A 21,965-nucleotide genomic window follows, 5' to 3' on the forward strand; every position below is an offset into this window, starting at 1 on the left:
ATGAGATCAGCGATGGCGGAGGAGTGTTTAGAAGCCGATCTGCAGTTTAGTAGAGTGCATTTGAGACGGGGTGTGTCTGGAGAGGAAGAGGGTACTAGAGAGAGGGGGACTTTTCTAAGGTTATTTGGGACGGATATTCTGTTGTTAAGAGTGGAGGATCTACGGGGGTTTGAGTGTATTGTGGGGATGGGGAGGTGCGAGGCAGTTGTGAGGTTTAGGGGAGCTTGGTCGTAGGAGCGGAGGAGGGAGAGAGTGTCGAGGTCCGAGAGAGGGTTGCATGTACGAAGGGGGCGGTTGTTGCGATTGTGGGCGGGGATCGCGGTCCAGTGAGTGCGGCTGTTGTGCTTGTTGCGATTGTGGGCATGGATCGCGGTCCGGTGCGAGGGACATGGCTTAGGAGCGTCGTCAGGACGGGAGGGGAGCAGGTTGAGAGGGGGGGTGGTGGTGAGTGAGGCGAGTCTAAGGGGTGTGGTGAGCAGCTCTTTGATGGTGTGCATGTCTTCCTTGATGGTGTGAATTTCTTCTTTGAGTTGTAGGAGGAAGGACATAATCTTGTCTAGCGTGGGGTGAGTGTTAGTGCTGGGGGTGGAAGTCATGGTTGGGTGGCTGACCTGGGACTTAGCGTGCGGGTGGGGGGGGAGGGTTAGTGTTCATGCAGGGCTCCGTGTTGTCGTCGTGCGGGTTGGTGTTAGGGAGAGAGGGTAAAGGGGCGATGGGAGTGGATGAAGTATGGAGGAGGTTGGAGGCGTGGAGGCGGGGATTCATGGCAGGCGGAGAGAGCGGGGTGGAAGTGGAGTGTATGATGGTGGTGAAAGGGGAGCCTGAAGGGAAGTGAGGGCTGAGAGTGTGGGGGGGGGGAGTTGAGGTTGGAGATGGTCCTGTCGTGGGACGGGGGAGTTAAGATAGTAGATGTGGTGTGCTCTGTATGGTTAGTTAGCGTGTGGAAGTGGGGGCTGAGAGAGGGGGGGACAGGGTGTGGGATTTGTCGCTATGTGTGTCGATCTGGTGCTGAACTAGGTTAGAGGGGTTGTGGGTGGGGTCTATGGTGTCAGGGGGGAGAGGATGGGTGGGAGTATTATGAGTGGGGGTCACCGGGGTGGGAGTGTTGGGTCGGCTGGTGTGTGATGGGAGGTTATTTATGTCTGTGATTGCGGAGTGTGGGGTGGTTGCAGCAGGTGGGTGAGTGACTGGTGTGGACGGGGAGGAGGTGAGGTGCATGTCGTTCTGGTGCTGAGCTAGGTAAGAAGAGTTGTCGGTGGGGGCTGTGAGGTCTAGGGTGATAATACTGGAGGGGATGTGAGTGGAGGTCCGATGGTTGGAGAGGTTCTCTTTGAAAGTGGGGAACAGGTTGTCTAGTAGTTCCAGGTTCCTGTCTGTGAATTGAATTAGGACAATCCCGTTATTGTAGATAGTAATAGTGGTTACCCCAGTATTGGAACTTTCATAGATTCCCATGCTTTGTATCATTCCCCGTCGTCGGAATGGGAGTCTCGGTAACAAAAATACCATAGCTGTAGGTACAAAAGACAATGGAAAAAGGCCTAGGCCTCATTACCTTTTGTAGCATATCACCCTCTTTGTGCAAAAGAGACCAAACTTTTGGCCTCAGCCAATCAGAAGTGCCTCACCACTTAGAACCTTCCTGAAGGAACCTCAGAGCCTCAGATTTTCTACCGCACGTTGTGCTAGGGAGTCTCCTTTGAGCTCTGCTCAACTTCTACTCTTCTACAGGATTTCTTCAGGTTTTTCTACAGTATTTTTCTTCAGGATCTTTCAGATTCTTCTCAGGATTGTTGCTGCCTGACAGAATGTCGGAAATTGAAAAGAAGAAAGCGCTTTTCAAGCCTTGTTCCTCCTGTGGCAAGAAAAGGCTTTTTGTGGAGGATAAGCATAAGGACTGCATCTATTGCCTCTATCCTGACCACCAGGTGGCTACATGTGCAATCTGTCGCTCTTTTTCTGCCAAAACCCTCCGGGACCGTGAGGGTAGGCTCCTGACATGGCTGCAAAGGCTTAAATCGAGGAAGGATACTGTCTCCAGTGACAGTGAAGATGCTGGATCGATGGCTTCTACTAGAAGGTCAGTGAAAAGGGGTAGGGGTTCCCCTTCTTCTTCTGTAAGTCGATCTTCTAAGGCCTCAAAAAAGACCCCCCGTGAGTCTGAGAGCCCAGGTCCCAGCAAATCTCCTCACGGAAGTGTAAAGGAGAGGGATGGACCTTCTACGCAGTCTACAGGTGCGAAGACTTCCACAGCCTTCAAAACGCCTACAGGCCAGTCTTCTGAGAGGACTTCTAGGTCCTCGACGACGAAGACGTCGACAGCGGGAGTCCCGTCGACTAAATCATCTAAGGCTCCGTCGACTGGAGGTTCGTCGACGACGAGACCGTCGACGGCGGAGAAAGCGCCGACGACGAAGGTATCAGCTTCACAGGTGTCGACGAAGGAGCCATCGACGACGAGAGCCCCGTCGACGCCCAAGATCCAGTCGACGACGAAGGCCCCGTCGACGACGAAGACTCAGTCGACGACGAAGGCCCCGTCGACGACGAAGGCCCCGTCGACGAAAGCCCCGTCGACGACGATGACAACGGTGTCGACGACGAGAGTCCCGTCGACGGCAATGACGACGGTGTCGTCCACTACGGTCTCGTCGACGAGGGCGTCGACGACGACTACGGTGACTATGACGACGGCTGGTGCGTCCACAGTTTCGTCGACGACGACGTCCACGACGCCGATCTCGACGCCGTATGTACAACCGTCGACGACGGAACCCACGATCTTGGCCACAGAAAAACGTATCACCATTTCTGTGACGCGGATCACACCGGAGATGACCTCTCCAAGGGCAGTGTCCCCTCTGCTACCAACAATGCTCTTGCAAGAGGGACAGTCAGAGGAAGATGACCAAGATGCATATAGCTATGCCAATAGTCCTTCGCAACTATTTGTCAAATGCCAGGACACTGACTCAGAGGGCGAATACACCCACGAAGAACATGATCATGGTCAACATCAACAGCAGCACTCTGACCAGGGAATGGTTTCAGTGCCAACATCTTTCCTACAGGATCTACAGGACTATAAGTCTAAGGCCAGTAGACCTTTGCCAAATACATCAACACCTGCTACACCTTCAACGACTCAGGCGTCTTTGGTGCCACCTACGCTCTCGGCTCCTACCTCTCCACAGCCTCAAACAGCCGTCCCTCAGGATTCCTCTGGGGTACCAAGATCACATGATGTTGATGAATCCTCGGATGAGGATCAGCAGTCGGATCACGTCTCTATTCCCGACACGAAATATGATGAGTACATTATTGATAATCCCGCATCACCGAATCCGGACCCGGCGGACTCCCCGCCAGCGGATATTGGAGGTTTCCATCAGCTAATGGAGAGGGCGGCGGCGAGATTTAAGTTAGCAATGCCTAAAGTCACCACGGATTGCTTCTTATATGACTTTAAAGAACCTTTCCAGAAAAGTGCCAGATCTATTCCAATTGTGGATCATTTATGGAAAGAGGGCATAAAGACCATGACACACCCGGCGACGGTGGTGCCGGTGCTACCGCGTCTGGAAAAAAAGTACAAAGCGACCGATGATGCCCCAGCGGCCTTGACAGGTCATCCGAAACCAGATTCGGTGATCTCACAGGCAGCGCAGAGGAAATCGCGCAACCCTTCAGCACCGCTGACAACTCCTCCGTTCAAGGAAGGACGGAGGTTGGATAATGTGGGGAAAAGATTCTCAGCGATGGCAAGTTTGCTGGTGCGAGCAGCGAATGCCTTAGCCATCCTGGGTAGGTACGACCGTCAACTCTGGTGTGATGTCTCCCCGTACCTTGACCAGCTACCTCCTGAATCTATGTCGGAGGCAAAGAAAGTTCTGAAAGAGGGAGAAGCGACGTCGATGGAAATAATCGATTGTGCAATGGACATTGCGACTACGGCATTTCGTTCACTAGCTGGAGCGGCAGTGCTCCGTCGCCAAGGGTGGCTTAAAGCTACTTGGTTCCGACCAGAGGTCCAGAATAAAGTGTTGGATCTCCCCTTTGATGGAGAGGCTCTATTCGGCAAACTTATTGCCGACACCCTGCAAGAGATTAAAAAAGACACAGAGACCGCTAGGTCTTTAGGAACACTTCAGTACAGGAAGTCCCCCTTCAAGGGAGCCAGAGGCAGGGGTACTACGTATAGAGGATCCTTCCAACAACAACGGTATTCCAACACAGGATCCGGTTCCCAACAGCACCGCCAGTCTTACCAACAGCGGCAAGGCCAGTCTACCAACTACTCCAGGCCTTACAGTAAAGGAAAGCAGGGTGCGCGAGGACGAGATTCGTCCAAACGCCAATAGCGGCCTCCTGGCTCTTCCTACTGGACCCTCCTCCAGGAAGTCATCAGTTGGAGGCAGGGTCAACAAATACCTTCACAACTGGTCCCTAATAACATCGGACCGGGGTGCTCAACATCATTCGGAAAGGGCATACCTTAGAGTTCACTCAAGTTCCGCCACCCAAGCCCCCGGCAGCCACTCCTTCAAAACACCAGCGTCTCCTTCGACTCGAGGTTCAACAAATGCTCCGAAAAGGGGCGATAGAGCCAGTTCCATCGAACCAAAGAAACCAGGGATTTTATTCCAGGTTCTTCCTGGTGAAGAAAACGCTCAACAAGTGGCGTCCCATTTTAGACCTCAGGGGGGTAAACACCTATCTCATCTCTCTGTCCTTCAGGATGGTGTCCCTCCAGGACATCTTGAAGCTAATCAACCCGGGAGATTACATGGCCACACTCGATCTCGAAGATGCCTATTTTCATGTTCCGATTCACCCAGCACACAGAAGGTTTCTGCGATTTACAGTAGCCAAGAGCCATTACCAATTCAGGGTTTTACCCTTTGGACTCCGTTCAGCCCCAAGAATATTCACGAAAGTGCTGGCTCCAGTAGCGGCTTTCCTGCGGAGGCACAAGTTTCAAGTCTTCCCCTACCTGGACGACTGGCTGCTGAAGGCTCCGTCCAGAGAGGCAGCGCTACAGGCGGTTCAAGCGTGTACCAATTTATTCCGAAACCTGGGTCTCACTCTAAACGACGAGAAATCTTGCCAGATCCCGTCCAGAAAAGCCCGGTTTCTGGGAGCCATCTTGGACTCAAAGCTTTCACGAGCTTTTCCTACTCTGGAAAGGAGGCACAAGTTACAGACGATGGCCCAAGACTTACAAACAAAAAAGTCTCTTTCAGTTCGCCGCTACAAGTCTCTGCTGGGAGTAATATCGTCGTGCATTCCACTGATTCCCCATTGCAGACTGAGGATGCGTCCCTTGCAGGAACAACTGGACAATCAATGGCGGCAAGTCCACGGTTCCTTCGACGACAAGGTGGCTATCACTCCGGAAATGAAGAATGCGGCCCTATGGTGGACAGACCTAGACAACTTGTCCCAAGGCCTATCCTTCGCAAGCGACCCGTCTCCACAAGTGATAACGACGGACGCGTCGTTGGAGGGCTGGGGAGCAGTACTGCAGGACCTTCATGTCAGTGGTCATTGGTCACCCCAGGAGAAAGGCCTCCACATCAACCTGTTAGAACTCAGGGCGATACGTCTGGCTCTGCAATCGTTTCTTCCTCTCCTGGAGGGTTCTCAAGTGCTTATCAGGACGGACAACACCACGGCCATGCACTATGTGAACAAGGAAGGAGGGACCAGATCGCGCCCATTGTCACAAGAAGCCCAGCAGATTTGGGAATGGGCTATCCGACACATGTCTCTGATGGCGGAACACTTGCCGGGCGTCCTCAACGAAAATGCCGACAAACTGAGCAGGTCATCCTCGGTCAGCCACGAATGGGAGTTGAATCAAGACATTTTGGAGCAAATCTTCAGCCGGTGGGGAAAACCGGACATCGACCTGTTTGCCACCCCGACCAACAACAAATGCCGGTCTTACGCAAGCAGGCTTCCCCATCCAAATTCTCTGGGAAATGCCCTTTTGATACCCTGGTCGAAGACATTTGTCTACGCTTTTCCTCCCATTCCTCTGATACCACGACTAATCAAGAAATTCAAGATGGAACCGTGCAGGATGATCCTGATAGCCCCGGCTTGGCCGAGGCAGCTCTGGTTCACGGAGCTCCATCTGCTGTCGATCGCTCCTCCTTTACCTCTCCAAATTCTGCCGGACCTTCTCACGATGTCCGAAGGACAGATTCTACATCCAGACCCTCAGTCGTTACACCTGACTGCATGGCTCCTGAGCAGCGAGAATTTATGAACCTGCCATTGTCTAAGGAAATTAGGGAGGTTTTGTCCCAAGCAAGGGCCCCTTCCACTAACAAAACTTACCGCCTTAAGTGGAAAAGATTCTGTTGTTGGTGTCAACAGCAAAACATTAATCCATTCACTTCCAAACCTCATCAGGTCCTCCCATACCTACTGTCCTTGGCCAAATCTGGTCTGGCCCACTCATCGATTAAAGTCCATTTGGCTGCTTTGTCACGATTCAGGAGGACGGAATCTGGACCTTCATTATGCTCTTCAAGGATAATCAAACAGTTTCTTAAAGGTCTGTTCAGGGTCTATCCACCGGTCAGACCGCCTCCACCAACATGGCATTTGAATCTGGTCCTTTCTCAACTCATGAAGGGCCCATTCGAACCAGTCCATCGTTCTGACATCAAATACCTTTCGTGGAAATTGGCTCTTCTCCTCGCTCTCACGTCGGCTCGGCGTGTAGGGGAGTTACAGGCCTTAACCATTCAGGAACCTTTCCTTCAATTCAAGAGGAACACTGTCATCATGAGGACTAACCCTAGGTTCATGCCAAAGGTCCCCTCGGATTTCCATTTGAATGAACCGGTCATTCTGAAAACGTTTTTTCCTCAGCCTTCCACACCGGCGGAAAAAGCCTTACATTCATTGGATGTACAGCGATGCTTGAAGTTTTACTTACAGCGTACTAAGGATTTTCGAAAATCTACCCAACTGTTTGTGGCCTTCGGGGGACCGAGTAAGGGCCTTCCACTCTCCAAACAGGGTGTTTCAAGGTGGATCACAAGTGCTATATTACATTGTCACAGGGCTGCTGGTAAGCCTCTGACTGGAAAGATACGAGCGCATTCCACAAGATCTGTGGCTTCCTCCACAGCACTCTTCGCAGGGGTGCAAATTAAGGACATCTGCAGGGCTGCAACCTGGAGCAGCGCCCACACTTTTACCAAGCACTACTGCTTGGAATCTCTGCAGCAGGAGGATGCAGCAGTTGGACAGGCTTTCCTGAGGAACCTCTTCCACTAATGGTGAGCTTTCCTATCTTCCCACCTTCCATTTTTTCACATTTTGTATCTAATGTCATGTTTTCTACTGCTATTATTTACAATGCAAAATGTGATTATCTTGCTACTGCTTACTACTCTGATACAAAGCATGGGAATCTATGAAAGTTCCAATACTGGGGTAAGAAAACAAGTTACTTACCTGTAACTTTAGTTCCCCAGTATTGGTAACTTTCATAGATTCCCATGCGCCCACCCACCTCCCCGGGGAAAGCTCAGCCTACAGCACAGATGGTGTCTCAGTACACAACGGCTACGAAAATCTGAGGCTCTGAGGTTCCTTCAGGAAGGTTCTAAGTGGTGAGGCACTTCTGATTGGCTGAGGCCAAAAGTTTGGTCTCTTTTGCACAAAGAGGGTGATATGCTACAAAAGGTAATGAGGCCTAGGCCTTTTTCCATTGTCTTTTGTACCTACAGCTATGGTATTTTTGTTACCGAGACTCCCATTCCGACGACGGGGAATGATACAAAGCATGGGAATCTATGAAAGTTACCAATACTGGGGAACTAAAGTTACAGGTAAGTAACTTGTTTTCTTCTGCCTAGGAAGAGTTGGGAATGTGTGATGGAGAGAGTTAAGCAGTGAGCGGATTTCCTGGTGGTGGAGACAGTGAGTAGTGTGAGGAACATTTTTCTCCATTGAGCTCTGCGAGAGGTGTGGAAGATGATATCGATGTTAAGGGATCCATTGACTGGTGAGAAGTAGGTGTCGACAAAGGGGATTTCAGGGTGAGACCTCAGGAAGTTGTGTTTAAAGCGTTTAGCGGCTTTTTTGGTGAGTGCGGATGGGTAGTTGATTTTATATGTGTGCTTGCCGATGGGCTCCATACTGGGATGGCGGTATATGTGTAGGTGAGTGTGGCGGTAAAGGTGGGTGTGGGAGGGTAGATGATAGTGCGACACGTGCGCAAAGAACAATGCAGACAGTAGGTTACATGGTACACAAGTGACCTTAGTGAGTAACAAAAATAGCCAACATATAGGGTTCAGCAATCTGAGTAAAGCACTATGCCGACAGTAAATTACGTGGTACACAAATGCCACTAGTGAGTAACAAGATAGTCAAAATAATCTAGATAAAGAGGTAGCAATCTGTGCCAACCAAAAATAAACAGTGTGAATGGGTGTAGCTTACACAGTGTACACTAATGAATGAAGAAATATGAGGTAGCAGACGGTACAGCTTACACAATGTAACTAAATATACAAAAATATAAAAATATAAATGGTGTCAAACGGTGCATATCGAGCAATATTAATACTAGTTATTCGCCAGAACAGTTTGAGGTAGTGCTCGGTACATTGACAGTGAAGAAAAGTGAGAAATGTGCAAGTTTACAAAAACGAAAATGTACACAATACAAATAGAGGTATAATGTTGCACTAAATGCAGGCACTTAATCACACGAGTGTTTAAATACACAAACTAATTGTAAATAGCAATGTACAAGATACAAGTAGAGGTAGAAGACTGCAAAAATAGGCAGGTACTTATGAGTTAGCAGTCAGTAAATTACATGAGAGAAAAGTGATAAGTGGGTGCAGGTTGCAGCATTGTGCAAAGTAGTGCAGAGTATACTTGAAGGAGTAGTTTTGATAAAATATAAACCTACACTATATGGGTGCAGGTTACAGAATTGTGTAGAGTAGTGCAGAGTACAATTGGAGGAATAGTTCTGATAAAATATAAGTCTATAGATAAAATATAAGAATATAGAAATAAACATCAAAATACATCTGCAAACAGTCGGTTACAAGACACGGATAGGTGTGTGTCAGAGTACAGTAGTTGGGCTTAGTCTAAAGTGGTGAGGTCTTAGTGTCAGTTTATATAGTGAATTAGTTAATAGTCCAGTGATATTGACTAGTCCAAGGCAGACATTCTTTCACACTAGTCTAAAATACTAAAGTCCAATAGAGACTAGTCTAAAATGGCCGCCAGGTAGTTCAGATCGAGACAGTAGTCCTCTGTTTGTTGCTGTTGCTTCGATAGCAGGGGAGAGCAGCTTCCCTTCCCAACCATGCAGGCAAGGGGAGATAGAGATATTAGTCCTCTGTCTGTTGCTATTACTTAGAGCACAGGGGATGGGATTACACTTTCTTTTTAAGCAGGCAGAGCTCAAGGCTAGCTGGGAGGAATTCTTATCTCTGTGTGGGGGAGTTAAGCTGAGGGGCCTCGTGGACAACAGAGGTAGGTGGGGGATTTATTGCTACAGTTTTATGGCTCCAGCCATTTTGAACAAAGGAGTTAGTTTTTAAAAAGAGAGCAGGCGGGTGGGAGAAGTAAATACCTTAAGTTTCTGTGTGCCTGTTAATTTTGCCCGTAGAGTTATACCGGAGCAATGCTTTAGACCATGAAGATGATGATCCCTTCCGCTTCGTAGATGTGTCACTTCATTCACTCCTATAAAAAAGTTCTTCTTTTTTTGTTTGTTGAGCTGTGCTTAGCTCTCGCGGGTCCGCTGCTCTAGAATGTGATACCCCTGTGTTTGCTAGCAACCTGCGTCCCAGGCCCCTCTCAGCCCTCCAGACCGTTAGGATTCCTCTGCTGGAGGAGGGCGGGAGGGGAGGGGGGTTGCGTTGTCGTGTCCCGGTGCTGCTATCTGTGTCCTCTGTTGCCTTCAGGAAGGGGTCCCTGCTTCAAGTCGAAAGTGGGGGAGGGGTCCGGTGTCCTTTACGTTGTGCAGAGCGGGACAACCGCTTTGCGTATAATGTCACTGCAGCCCCGAGTGCCAGACTCATCGATGCAGCAGCGGGCAGCTGGGTGGCAGTAGGGGGCAGCGAGGGGCTGCGAGGTGAGGACCAGGACAGCAGTGCTGATGTCCACTGTACTTTTCGTTGTGCAGAGCCGGACCACCGCTCTGCATATAGTGTCACCACACTCCGGTGCAAGGGAGGGGGAGGGGGTGAGCTTCAGAGCCGGTAGTCGCCTTCAGCAGGGGGTTTACCGCGCCGCGAGACACCTGCTGCAAATACTCCTAGCGAGGTCATTAGAGGCTGAGTTCTGCACCTCGATGGTTTGCGTTCCACTGCAGCACTGTGAAAGGCGAGAGGTTGGCGGCGGGCAGCCGGTGGGGCCAGGACGAGGATGGCGTTGTCGTCCCGCATCCGGCAGCCGGTGGGGCTAGGGTGAAGTGTCGGCTTCAGGGGCAGGAGCCCTTCAGGTATCCACAGTCCGGTGGAGGGGGTGAACTTCAAGCCGACCGCCGAGCCTCCATAGGATCGAGGCTTGTCGGGAGCAAGAGCCCTGCAGGGTATCCACACTCCGGTGCAAGGGGGGGGAAGGGGGGGAGCTTCAGATCGCCCCCTGGCCCTCCGCAGGCAGGAGACTCAATGGGAGCAGGAGCCCTTCACTATATCCCCAATCCGATGCAGGCTCCACAATCCGATGCAGGCTCCTCAATACGGTGCAGGGGGGAGGGGGTGATCTTCGGAACCTCCGTTGGCCCTCCGTGTAGGCTCCACATTCCGGTAGGCTCCACAGTCCGGTGCAGGGGGGGAGGGGTGAACTTCAGAACCTCCGCCGACCCTCCGTAGGCTCGAGACAGTCCGCTGAGGGTGGTGATGTCTCCAGGCGATCCGGACTGAGAGACGAGTGGCTAGTAGTTGGCTCCAGCCCTCCGCCGTTCGAGGTAGAAAGAACAAAAATAAATAAAAATATGCTGGTTACAATCCTGTTACTCTCATGTAATCGGTTTCACGGAGCGGTGGGTGCTGACAGGGATAAATCCAACAAGTGGGATCTAGTACTGGCATCAGTATTTATTTATTAAGACAAGGTGTTTGATACCAAACACCATATGTTTTAGTAAAGTCATCATGTAGCCCAGGAACTGGTACTGACCAGTAGCCAGTACTTGTACTTAAGATGGCTTTCCTGTTCACTTGTACCATCTAGTATTTGAACTAAACGGCACAGGGGCATAGCAGCTCATGCATATATGCCCTCACATGTGATGTAATGCACCCTGCCTAAAGGGCTACTAGGCCTGCTGCTGAAGGGCTGACTTACATATATGACATACAGGGGCTTTGACATGGCACACAGTCAGTGTGACATGTCATGTTTTCAAACATGGTTTGCGCCATGTCACGCAGTCTGCAATAACAGCCTGCATGTAATTTGTTTGGGGTTCCTTAGGGTTGCATAATGTATGCGACAGACCTTCAGGACCTTCTTTAGTTCCCATGCTCTAGGTGCAAGGGGTGCCACTTACTAGGGACTTACAAGGGTGCTAAAGTGTGTGCCAATTGAACAACAATTTTACCATTGTAACTTGGTTTAGGAAAAAAGCACTGGCACTGGAATCTGGTTAGCAGGGTTCAGTGCACTGTCAATCGAAAACCATCACCTATTCGTCTAATGGGGCAAAAAGTGGGGAGACAAATGTAACAAAATCTTTCCTAAACTCCTAAATAGGCCTTATTGCCCACAAGGCAAGGTGCAATGTATTTAAAAGTAGCACATGTAAAAGTTTAGAGTTAAACGTCCTGCCAGTGAAAAAGCCTTTAAAGCAATTTTCACTGTAGCAGGGTTGACTGCTCTATAGGAAAGCACTGAGATGCAATATTAAACTAATACAGTTTCTCAAGAATAGGACTAGCTAGAAACATTATTAACCAATTCCTTTTAATAGTATTAAGGAGCTAATTCAGTGGTGAAGTCAGATTTTTCTAGACTTGAAGGTTCCTTTGAAAAAGTTTGCTTTGCCCTGCCTGATGTCCTTGGTAGCTAAATCTGCATTTTGATCTCCCATTTCAGCCAGCCAGTAAGTAGCATTTAAATAGGTGTGAGCTTGCTCCCAGCAGTAAACAATAGGCTGACCTGAATGGTTAGAGATAACCAGAGGATGTAGCCTTACTGCTAGAGCAGTCAACTTCAAATCTAGGGAACCGGGTTCGAGTCTCAGCAACAACGCTCAACATCCTGTGATTCTGGGCAAGTCACTTAATCTGCCTGTGCCTAACACAAACAAGCATTTACAATGTTATTGGCATTGTAAATGACATTTTTATTAATGTGTTGGTTTTGAAAACAGATAAATAAATGGTATTGTCATTTACAATGCCAATAGCTTAATCTCTCGCAAATGCCAGACCTATTGCATTTTCACCCACACATACACACACAGAGCCACACACACACACACACACACACACACACACACACACACACGCAGAGCCACACATGCAAAGCCACACACACACATGCAGAGCCACACATGCAGAGCCACACACACATGCAGAGCCACACACACACATGCAGAGCCACACACACACATGCAGAGCCACACACACATGCAGAGCCACACACACACACACATGCAGAGCCACACACACGCAGAGCCCCCCACACACGCAGAGCCCCCCACACACGCAGAGCCCCCCACACACGCAGAGCCCCCCACACACGCAGAGCCCCCCACACACGCAGAGCCCCCCACACACGCAGAGCCCCCCACACACGCAGAGCCCCCCACACACGCAGAGCCCCCCACACACGCAGAGCCCCCCACACACGCAGAGCCCCCCACACACGCAGAGCCCGGCACACACGCAGAGCCCCCCACACACGCAGAGCCCCCCACACACGCAGAGCCCCCCACACACGCACAGAGCCCCCCACACACGCACAGAGCCCCCCACACACGCACAGAGCCCCCCACACACGCACAGAGCCCCCCACACACGCACAGAGCCCCCCACACACGCACAGAGCCCCCCACACACGCACAGAGACCCCACACACACAGAGCCCCACACACACACACAGAGCCCCACACACACACACACAGAGCCCCACACACACACACACAGAGCCCCACACACACACACACACACAGAGCCCCACACAGAGCCCCACACAGAGCCCCACACAGAGCCCCACACAGAGCCCCACACAGAGCCCCACACAGAGCCCCACACAGAGCGGCCCACACAGAGCCCCACACAGAGCGGCCCACACAGAGCGGCCCACACAGAGCGGCCCACACAGAGCGGCCCACACAGAGCGGCCCACACAGAGAGGCCCACACAGAGAGGCCCACACAGAGAGGCCCACACAGAGAGGCCCACACAGAGAGGCCCACACAGAGAGGCCCACACAGAGAGGCCCACACAGAGAGGCCCACACAGAGAGGCCCACACAGAGAGGCCCACACAGAGAGGCCCACACAGAGAGGCCCACACAGAGAGGCCCACACAGAGAGGCCCACACAGAGAGGCCCACACAGAGAGGCCCACACAGAGAGGCCCACACAGAGAGGCCCACACAGAGAGGCCCACACAGAGAGGCCCACACAGAGAGGCCCACACAGAGAGGCCCACACAGAGAGGCCCACACAGAGAGGCCCACACAGAGAGGCCCACACAGAGAGGCCCACACAGAGAGGCCCACACAGAGAGGCCCACACAGAGAGGCCCACACAGAGAGGCCCACACAGAGAGGCCCACACAGAGAGGCCCACACAGAGAGGCCCACACAGAGGTCCACACAGAGAGGCCCACACAGAGGCCCACACAGAGGCCCACACAGAGAGGCCCACACAGAGAGGCCCACACAGAGAGGCCCACACAGAGAGGCCCACACAGAGAGGCCCACACAGAGAGGCCCACACAGAGAGGCCCACACAGAGAGGCCCACACAGAGAGGCCCACACAGAGAGGCCCACACAGAGAGGCCCACACAGAGAGGCCCACACAGAGAGGCCCACACAGAGAGGCCCACACAGAGAGGCCCACACACACACACAGAGCCACACACACACACATAGCCACACACACACACATAGCCACACACACACACACATAGCCACACACACACACACATAGCCACACACACACACACAGCCACTCACACACACACAGCCACTCACACACACACAGCCACTCACACACACATACACACACAGAGCCACACATACACACACAGAGCCACACATACACACACAGCCACACATATACACAGAGCCCTACACAGAGCCCCAGAGCATAATTCCAAGAGCCAGAGTAGTTTAAAAATTACTTGTGAAGAAGCATCCGGGGCACCGTTGAGGCGCTGACAGCTTATTTCAACAATGCACCCCGGGGTCCATCACTGGGTGCTGAGGTAAACACCCTACGTCACGAGGCCGCCAGAGACCACAATAGTTTGTTTTGTACTAAAAACATAAACGTGATCTTTCAGAGGTGCTACTTTTATCACACACTTGTATTACACAAAAATAGCGCTACGAGGTAACTGCAAGATGAAAATCCTAGCTTCAAAAAGCACCTAAAAAAGGGAACTATAATAAAAAGTGCAGCTTTCAAAGCTTGGATAGAAGCTGCAGTATTCGCGGGCGAGAGACCTGTAGCTACTGAAGGCCAAGGAGGCAGACCTGCGTGCACGTTGCGCTTTTACCCGCCCCAGAACTGGTTGCAACTGTAGCCCCAGGACTCCACACCACTATTTATTTATTTTATTTATTTGAGTTTGCAAAGCGCGACAGCTACCCGAAAGGGTTTCCCGGCGCTAATTGACCAAAACAACCTGACCCAAGACAAGAAAACTACTGATCAAAGAGCCAGGTCTTCACTGCCCTTCGAAAGCAAGCATGACTGTTCTCCATACGAATAGCCGGAGGGAGTTCCAAAGTTTGGGTCCAAGAGTAAAAAAGGCACTACCACCCATTCTGGACAGCCTGAACTTGGGCACACAGAATAGGTGTTGAGAAGAGGAGCGAAGGGAGCGAGAAGGAATGTAGGGCTTAACAAGAGACTGAAGGTAAAGGGGAGCTACACCCACCTTAATCTTGCGCATGTAGCTGAGAGCTTTAAACTACATTGTGAAATCGTACGGTGCTTTCTGTGTAACTCCGTTCTTCTCTCTGGTGACTTCCCCTCCGTTCTCCGGGGACCACGCGTCCATTACCCTTGTGCTGCTCCTTCGATTAAAGAGAGAGAGCACACGGCATTATGGGAAAATAAGTCCACCCATTCAAATTCCCCCAAAAAAGCGCCAAACCACATCTCCCTCCCCCTACTGGAGCCAGTGGTAGATTGCAGCTCTTAGGCCCACCCATAGGGGAGGGATAGCTGCTTTGAAGGAGGAAGACAGGGCTTAGTTAATTGGTCTTTTTGGGGAGCGTGTACGATGTGAGCCAGCGAGAATTACATGCTTTCCCTACTTCCACAACGTACTCTGCTACCCACGCCGAGAAACCTAGCGCTTTTCCCTTACAGCGCGCACAACCCCCAACTGACAATGGGCGGCTGCACACAAAACCCGTAACCTCCATAACGCCCCTTGGAGCCTCGCTATTCGTTCCCGAAATTCTGGCACTTCCTCCCTCTGAACTCCCCAGCCTTGCCGCTGCGTGCCTTGAGAGAGCAGGCTCGCTGGAACCTGCGCACATTGAAAGGCCTCCAAAGGCGGCCGCCATGTGCTCTCTGCATCTTTCAAAACACCCGACCCGGGACTCTGCTGCTGACCCCGCAGCGCCCGCCCACTACGCACCAGGGGGAGGAGGGAGCGCACGCTGCGGCTCGGGACAAAGAGGCACGCGCGAGCCCTCTACGCGCCCCCGGAGAGGCGGATGCCTTGTGCCACTTACTGATATACACTCCCGCAACACCGGGCCTGCACAAGCCGCGCCAGTAACACCAACTCTACCGGAGAAGACACCCCCCACCCTTGCCCGGGTCCTGCCTCCCACCCTCGCTCACATACATGCTACACGTACCAGAGCCGCCTGCTGCAGAGGAGCTTTACGAAAGTGGCGCGAAGACAATATCATGTGACCCGACCCCAGGCCGGCGCCCTCCACTCGCCAACCAGAGGAGGCCCTGGGGAGGGGGCACATCCACTATATTACCATCACTAATTTTGTCCCACGGCAGCAGCGCCACCCACCGGACGCAGCACTCCCGCTTTGGGCTGCGCGTGTGCACAGTGTCACCGCTGCCACTCAAGCCTGGCTACGCATTCTGCACAACATGTGTGCCTCAGCGTGCTCTCCAAGGCTCCCGGATCCTATCTCCGGTGTTGCACATGGGATTGCAAGAACAATGCACTTCCTTGCCCGATGTTTTTGCCTTTTCACACACCTAAGGGAAATGTCCCGCTCTTGAAATCTTGTTGTAGCTTTTCAGTTATTGTCAGGATCGACATATTAAGTGATCAAAGCAAAATTGCTTGAAAACAAAATGACGCACCAACCGTACAAGTATAACGATAGCAGTTGCCTGGATTAGAACGGGTTTAAAGTAAAATGTGTTCTGTTTTTTCTTGGGGGGTGGTTGGGGGAGACTCGAATAAAGAGCTTTCCTGCAGGAAAAAAAGTGCAGCGTGAGTAACAGCAGATCTAAGCCGCATCCTTTTCGGACTGGAGGGCTTGTTTTTGACTGTTGTTTACATCTTCTCCAATGGCTGGCCACCGTTTAGGATTCCAGCCAATGGAGAAGAGGGGAGAAACAAAGTAAAAAACACGCCTCCCAATCCGAAAGGGACGGGGCTTAGATCAAAAGAATGTCGTCACTGGGACCTCTTCTCCAATGACTGGCCACAGTTTAGGAGGCCAGCCAATAGAGAAGAGGGGCAGGGCTTAACCTCGCTACTCCAAGTCATTAAATCTCGCCAGCGAGACTGCGCATGTGCGCAGCCTACGCTAGCCAAGACCTAAAAAAGTGAATGTGTACATCTGTAATGAAACTGGTGCTCGCATAAAGCGCTCTAATATCCGATGTCTCGGGTCTAGTCGCGCTATATAAAACTCTAAAAATAAGTGATAGAATATGCAAGGGCGGACTTTGAGGATCCTTTTTGATATTTAAAGTATCAAATCCTGCTCGAATGACAAATCCTGTTTGACAGGTCTGCTATGGTTTATCGGACAACACTTGGGGCACAATTCAAGTAGGCCTCCCCTGTTACACTCAGATGTTAACTTAAACTTGGGCAGGGCCTTTTTTGTGTCCCATTCTCAACTGTTTCCCATTCTGCCTCTTTTTGACATTACAGTGTCACAGCCTGTTTGACAGATCTGTTGGGTTTGCATATAACATTTGTTGTACAGTTCAAAGGGCGAAAGCAGTATGTCAAACTATTCTTATGTATACCATGTCTACATGACTTCTGTCTCTGATGCTATTGAGAGTACAGGGACTGCCACAAATTCGATTTTGGTGTTAGCTGTGGTGGTAGAACAGGATCACCATACTACATTCCCGAGGCACACCCCCATCTCTCAGAGCCCAAGTTGTGTTTCGTCGAACACTACAGCCATCTTGAAAATGCCAGAGTGGGAAGGGTAGGCCCGGGACCCTTTACCCTATTGGTTAGTGTATCCCCTGGTCCCTTTACCCCAATGGTTAGTGTGTCCCAGGTGTCATTCCCCCCCTCCCCTCCTAGCTGTTGCCAGACATAAATCTCATTCTACTGATTCCGTAACCAACATATACCACTCCACCTGGCTAATTCAGCCCATACCCTATTTTCCCTGTCAGTCTTACCCTCAGTGTCCAGGCGGAAAGTCCAGTGTACTGCTTTAAGTTGGTCTGTTGCTCATGGGGGCGATGGATCGGTCCAGCGCTTACAGATCTCCCTCCTGGCTAGGAGCACAAGGAGCACAAGGTAAAGCAAGAGGCCCCTCTGTGCTCTACTCAACAGACTACACAAGGATATATTCACCCCCATTAGAACTGACAGAAGGCTTAGCGTAATATTGACTCCCAAGATATCCTTTACAACGTTCTCATTGTCATCCCAAAACCCCTTGATCCCAGGAGAAGGGAATAAAACGTGTTCATCATTCGCTCTAAATAGACCACATCTTCTACATTTGTGGGTCGGTTCCTGGGCAAACTCTGCAGTCTTTTGGGGAATCCAGTATAATCTATTAATGGTAATACGTAATTTTTCTTGAGATTGGCTGATTTAACCACAGAGTACAATAACTTCAAGGTGGTTTGCCATATAAGTTGCAGCTTCGTCTCCTAGATGATTCCTTCCCATATTGAATACAGCGCTATCATTTTCTTATCCTCAGCATCCAAAAGCTTCCAATACCATACGACAATCTTGCTGTTAGGTCTCACATCCTCCTGTGTCAACACAATTGTCTAGCCACCCCAATCTCCTGAGCAGCACTTGCAAGACCTGAAGTCAGCTGCAGATATTTCAACCTTGATAGGGTCCCCAGTCTTGGCATTTAAAACTTCCCAGGGTAATACCTCCTGCATTTCTAGCAGGTAGCTATCCCAGATCTCCTTAGTGGGAAATTCAACCCATCCCTCAAACACTCTGGGATACCCAGGGAATCCCAAATGGGTGCAATTCCAGAGTGATAGCCAATATTCTCCTGACTTTAAACCATAAGCTCAGTACAGCCTTTTAATCCTTTGTCAGCACACTCCTGAGCTTGTGGAAGATCAGAAGTGGACTGAACCTGCTGTCTGAGACGTGAGGAGAGTCTGGAAGACTAGACGTGCTTTTCCTCTTATGCCCAGGAAAGAAGGGGACTCCATAAGGCTGAACTCCTGTTAAAGCAACAGTGGTGCAACAAGTTACAAGAATAAAGGCAAAGAAAGAACTCTCTTGGATCACCACATTCACCCAAATCATACTCAGCAATGCACACTATAGGATCACTCAACTTCACCTCTATATCCCCTACTAGCTGTAAATGTGTACCCCAAGAGACAACCAGGTACGTTACAAAGATAAAGAGCTCATAATTCATTAGATGAATTGAACATTTAATTGAAGTACATAGGCGAATTAAAAACTCCAAATTTATAATAATGCATACAGGTTAAAAACACATTCCAAAAATCGTATTAAAAAAACAAAATAAAAAAAGGGCATATAAATAGAGACCTTTTATGAGAGACAAAACCCAAATATGTGAAAACAATCAAATTCATCAAGAAAAGGTTATTCCTGACTGGATAATAACAAGTCAAAGGAAAAACCTGCCTAAAAACATTCAATCCTATGCCTAACTAGGAGGTCATTTAATAAATAGCACAATGCCCCCCAGGACAAACCAAGGAAATTTCTGTACAAATATATAAAGATTTTATTAAGTCACATAGATCATCTTCAGTACATCAATATCAGACCACATAGTGGGTTATTAAAATCAGATAGCAAAATACGCAATACAGTCCCTCATGTAAAAAAACAACTATCAAACCGTCATACATACCAAGATTGCATACAAACCATATCGCATACACACAACATATCAAAAGTACATAACAGCCTCAGGCTGATCAAGATGTTATAAAGGAAGACAAAGCATTGGGGAGATGGAAGAGAGATTGGTCGCAATATCCCCAGTGGGAAAACGAGATTTTAATAACCCCCTATGTGGTCTGATATTTATGTACTGAAGATGATCTATGTGACTTAATAAGACACCTTAGCTCTGCCACACCTAGCACTTACGGGGGTGATGGACGCATTGCTGCAGGGCTGAGGCGGTCACCTGGAAGATGAGATATGAGAGGCTCTGGTCTCTGGTGGAAACCTGGCACTTATCAACCTCTTGGAGTTAAAGGCCATTCTCTTAACGTTGTTGGCCTTCCTACTATTTATCAAATGAAGGCTGGTTCAGGTCCTCACCACCACCATGTTTCTTCAAAAGTGGGGTGGTCCGAGTATGTTTCAAGGAGCTGCAGATGGTTTTACATGCAAGTCCTTTGATATCTGTAATGTCAATAGTGAGTGCAGGAATGAATTCCTTCATACTGGTGCAGCTGAGCAAAACTCAAGAGACTAGTTAAATGCTTTGATTTTGCTAGCCAGTTCAATGACCTCCAATAACGTCTGCAAGGAGAAAAAAGACACTTGTTTATACAAATTGTATTCGTGATCAGGTACTTTTGTTTGTCAGTCTGTTCAACGTTTGAATCCGAAAAATACGTTCTCTCCATGTTGTACTAACTTTTTCAGCTGGATGGTGTGTACAACGTGGCAGTCTAAGTCTGAATGAAAGCTGCACATTGGCGAGTAGTAATGTACCTCTTGTATAGTATTTGATACATTTTCCTCGATTTTCAGAAGATGTCTTTGTCAGTCACTGCAGAATAAAATACTGCACTTTGATAAATGCTGGTATATTAAATTCAATAAAATCATTAATCCGGTTTGTACTTGGTGTTTAAGGCTGTTTTCTTCTTTTACTCCTTTTTTTCTTCTTAAAATACAGATTGTCTCATTGGCACCCCACAATATATTCTTGTGATCTCATTCTGTATTCTTCTATCTTTCTAGAATCCCGGAGCAAAGCATCAGACGTCCTGTTACTGTTTATCATGATCCTTCCAATCCCCTGGTTGATAAAGATGATAAATTACCAGGGGCATCATCAAGGGATCTTTCCCTGTCATCTCCAGTGAGTTCTTTTGTTAATAGGCTTTCATAAAATGACCTGTATCACCTTGTGAAATCATACAGCAACGTTTATGGAGATGCCCTTTTTGGCTGGGATCAATATTTAGTGGTTGTAATATAATAAAAGGTAAGGGGACGATTCCTATCCAAAGTGCCTCAAGCCTTTAATTTATGGCCAGACAAAACAGTGCCATCTTTAGGAGTATAACCTATAAACTATAGCCTCCAAGGACCCTGGCCCATTACACCCTCCATTTGCTCTCGCATTTCTTCCCTTGGTCTTCCCCCCCACCGCCCCCCTTCACACCCCCTTTCCTATAGATGGCCCCTCCCTCTTGCCTTGTAGCATCGCTCCTCCATCAACCCCTAAAGCCCTTACGGCTTTTTATCTTAACACCCGGTCCGCTGTCGCCCATGCGCATGAACTCTCGATCCTCCTTGACCTCCATGCCCCGGATCTCCTTTTCCTAACGGAGACCTGGTTCCGCGATGACTCCCTCCCCGCCCTACTATCCACCTTACCGGCCGCTTACTATGCCCTCAGGGCGGACCGCTCTTCTGGCACAGCCGGGGGTGGCGTGGCGGTCATCGCACGTGCCGATCTTCCCTTTCAAATCCTACCACTGCCTGACATCGCGACCACCGAATTTCTGGTGATCCGCACCACCTCCACTTCTCCCCCCCTGACCTGCTTTCTCACCTACCGTCCTCCTCAAACCCCCCTACAGTTTCTCCCTGACTTCTTGGAAGTCTTGGCTACTATTACAGTCAATAACTCCTCCATCCTGCTTCTTGGCGACTTCAATTTCTGGCCCTCCGACCCTGCTGAATGTTCGTCCTCGAAGGAATTCTCTGAAACCCTCCAATCCCTCAATTTCACATCCCATGTTCATTCTCCCACCCACATGAAAGGTCATACGCTTGACCAGATCTGGTCCCTGAACTGCCCTGTGGAATCTCTCTCTATTTCACCTTGCTCATGGTCCGACCACTACCTGATTTCATTCTCCCTTCCTATTCACCCCCCAGCTAAACCCCCCGCCCCAAAAACACCTGGTTTCGATCATGGGGCCGAGTTTATCTAGAAACTCTCTCTTCCCTTCTTACCTCCTCCCTCCCCTCCCTGCAGGGCCTCTCCACTCTCTCCCAGGTTGACGCCATAGACCATTGGCTCTCCTCAAGCCGCGATTCTGTGGCCCCGTTCAAGCGCATCACCTCCAAACGTGAGAAGGACGCCAATCGGTGGTTCAATG

At 49.9% G+C, this 21,965-nt stretch overlaps 1 protein-coding gene across 1 annotated transcript in view; it reads left to right on the top strand.

Annotated features, from left to right (window-relative positions):
- Positions 1–21,965, top strand: part of BUB1B (BUB1 mitotic checkpoint serine/threonine kinase B) — a 440,231-nt gene that overhangs the window by 271,548 nt on the left and 146,718 nt on the right. The window contains exon 18 of the mRNA XM_086937370.1: positions 20,593–20,713. Coding sequence (XP_086793496.1) covers positions 20,593–20,713 — 121 coding nt within the window. The remainder of the gene's footprint in view (positions 1–20,592; positions 20,714–21,965) is intronic.

Source organism: Lissotriton vulgaris, chromosome 9 (genome assembly GCF_964263255.1).
Source record: "Lissotriton vulgaris chromosome 9, aLisVul1.2, whole genome shotgun sequence".
Classification (NCBI taxonomy): domain Eukaryota; kingdom Metazoa; phylum Chordata; class Amphibia; order Caudata; family Salamandridae; genus Lissotriton; species Lissotriton vulgaris.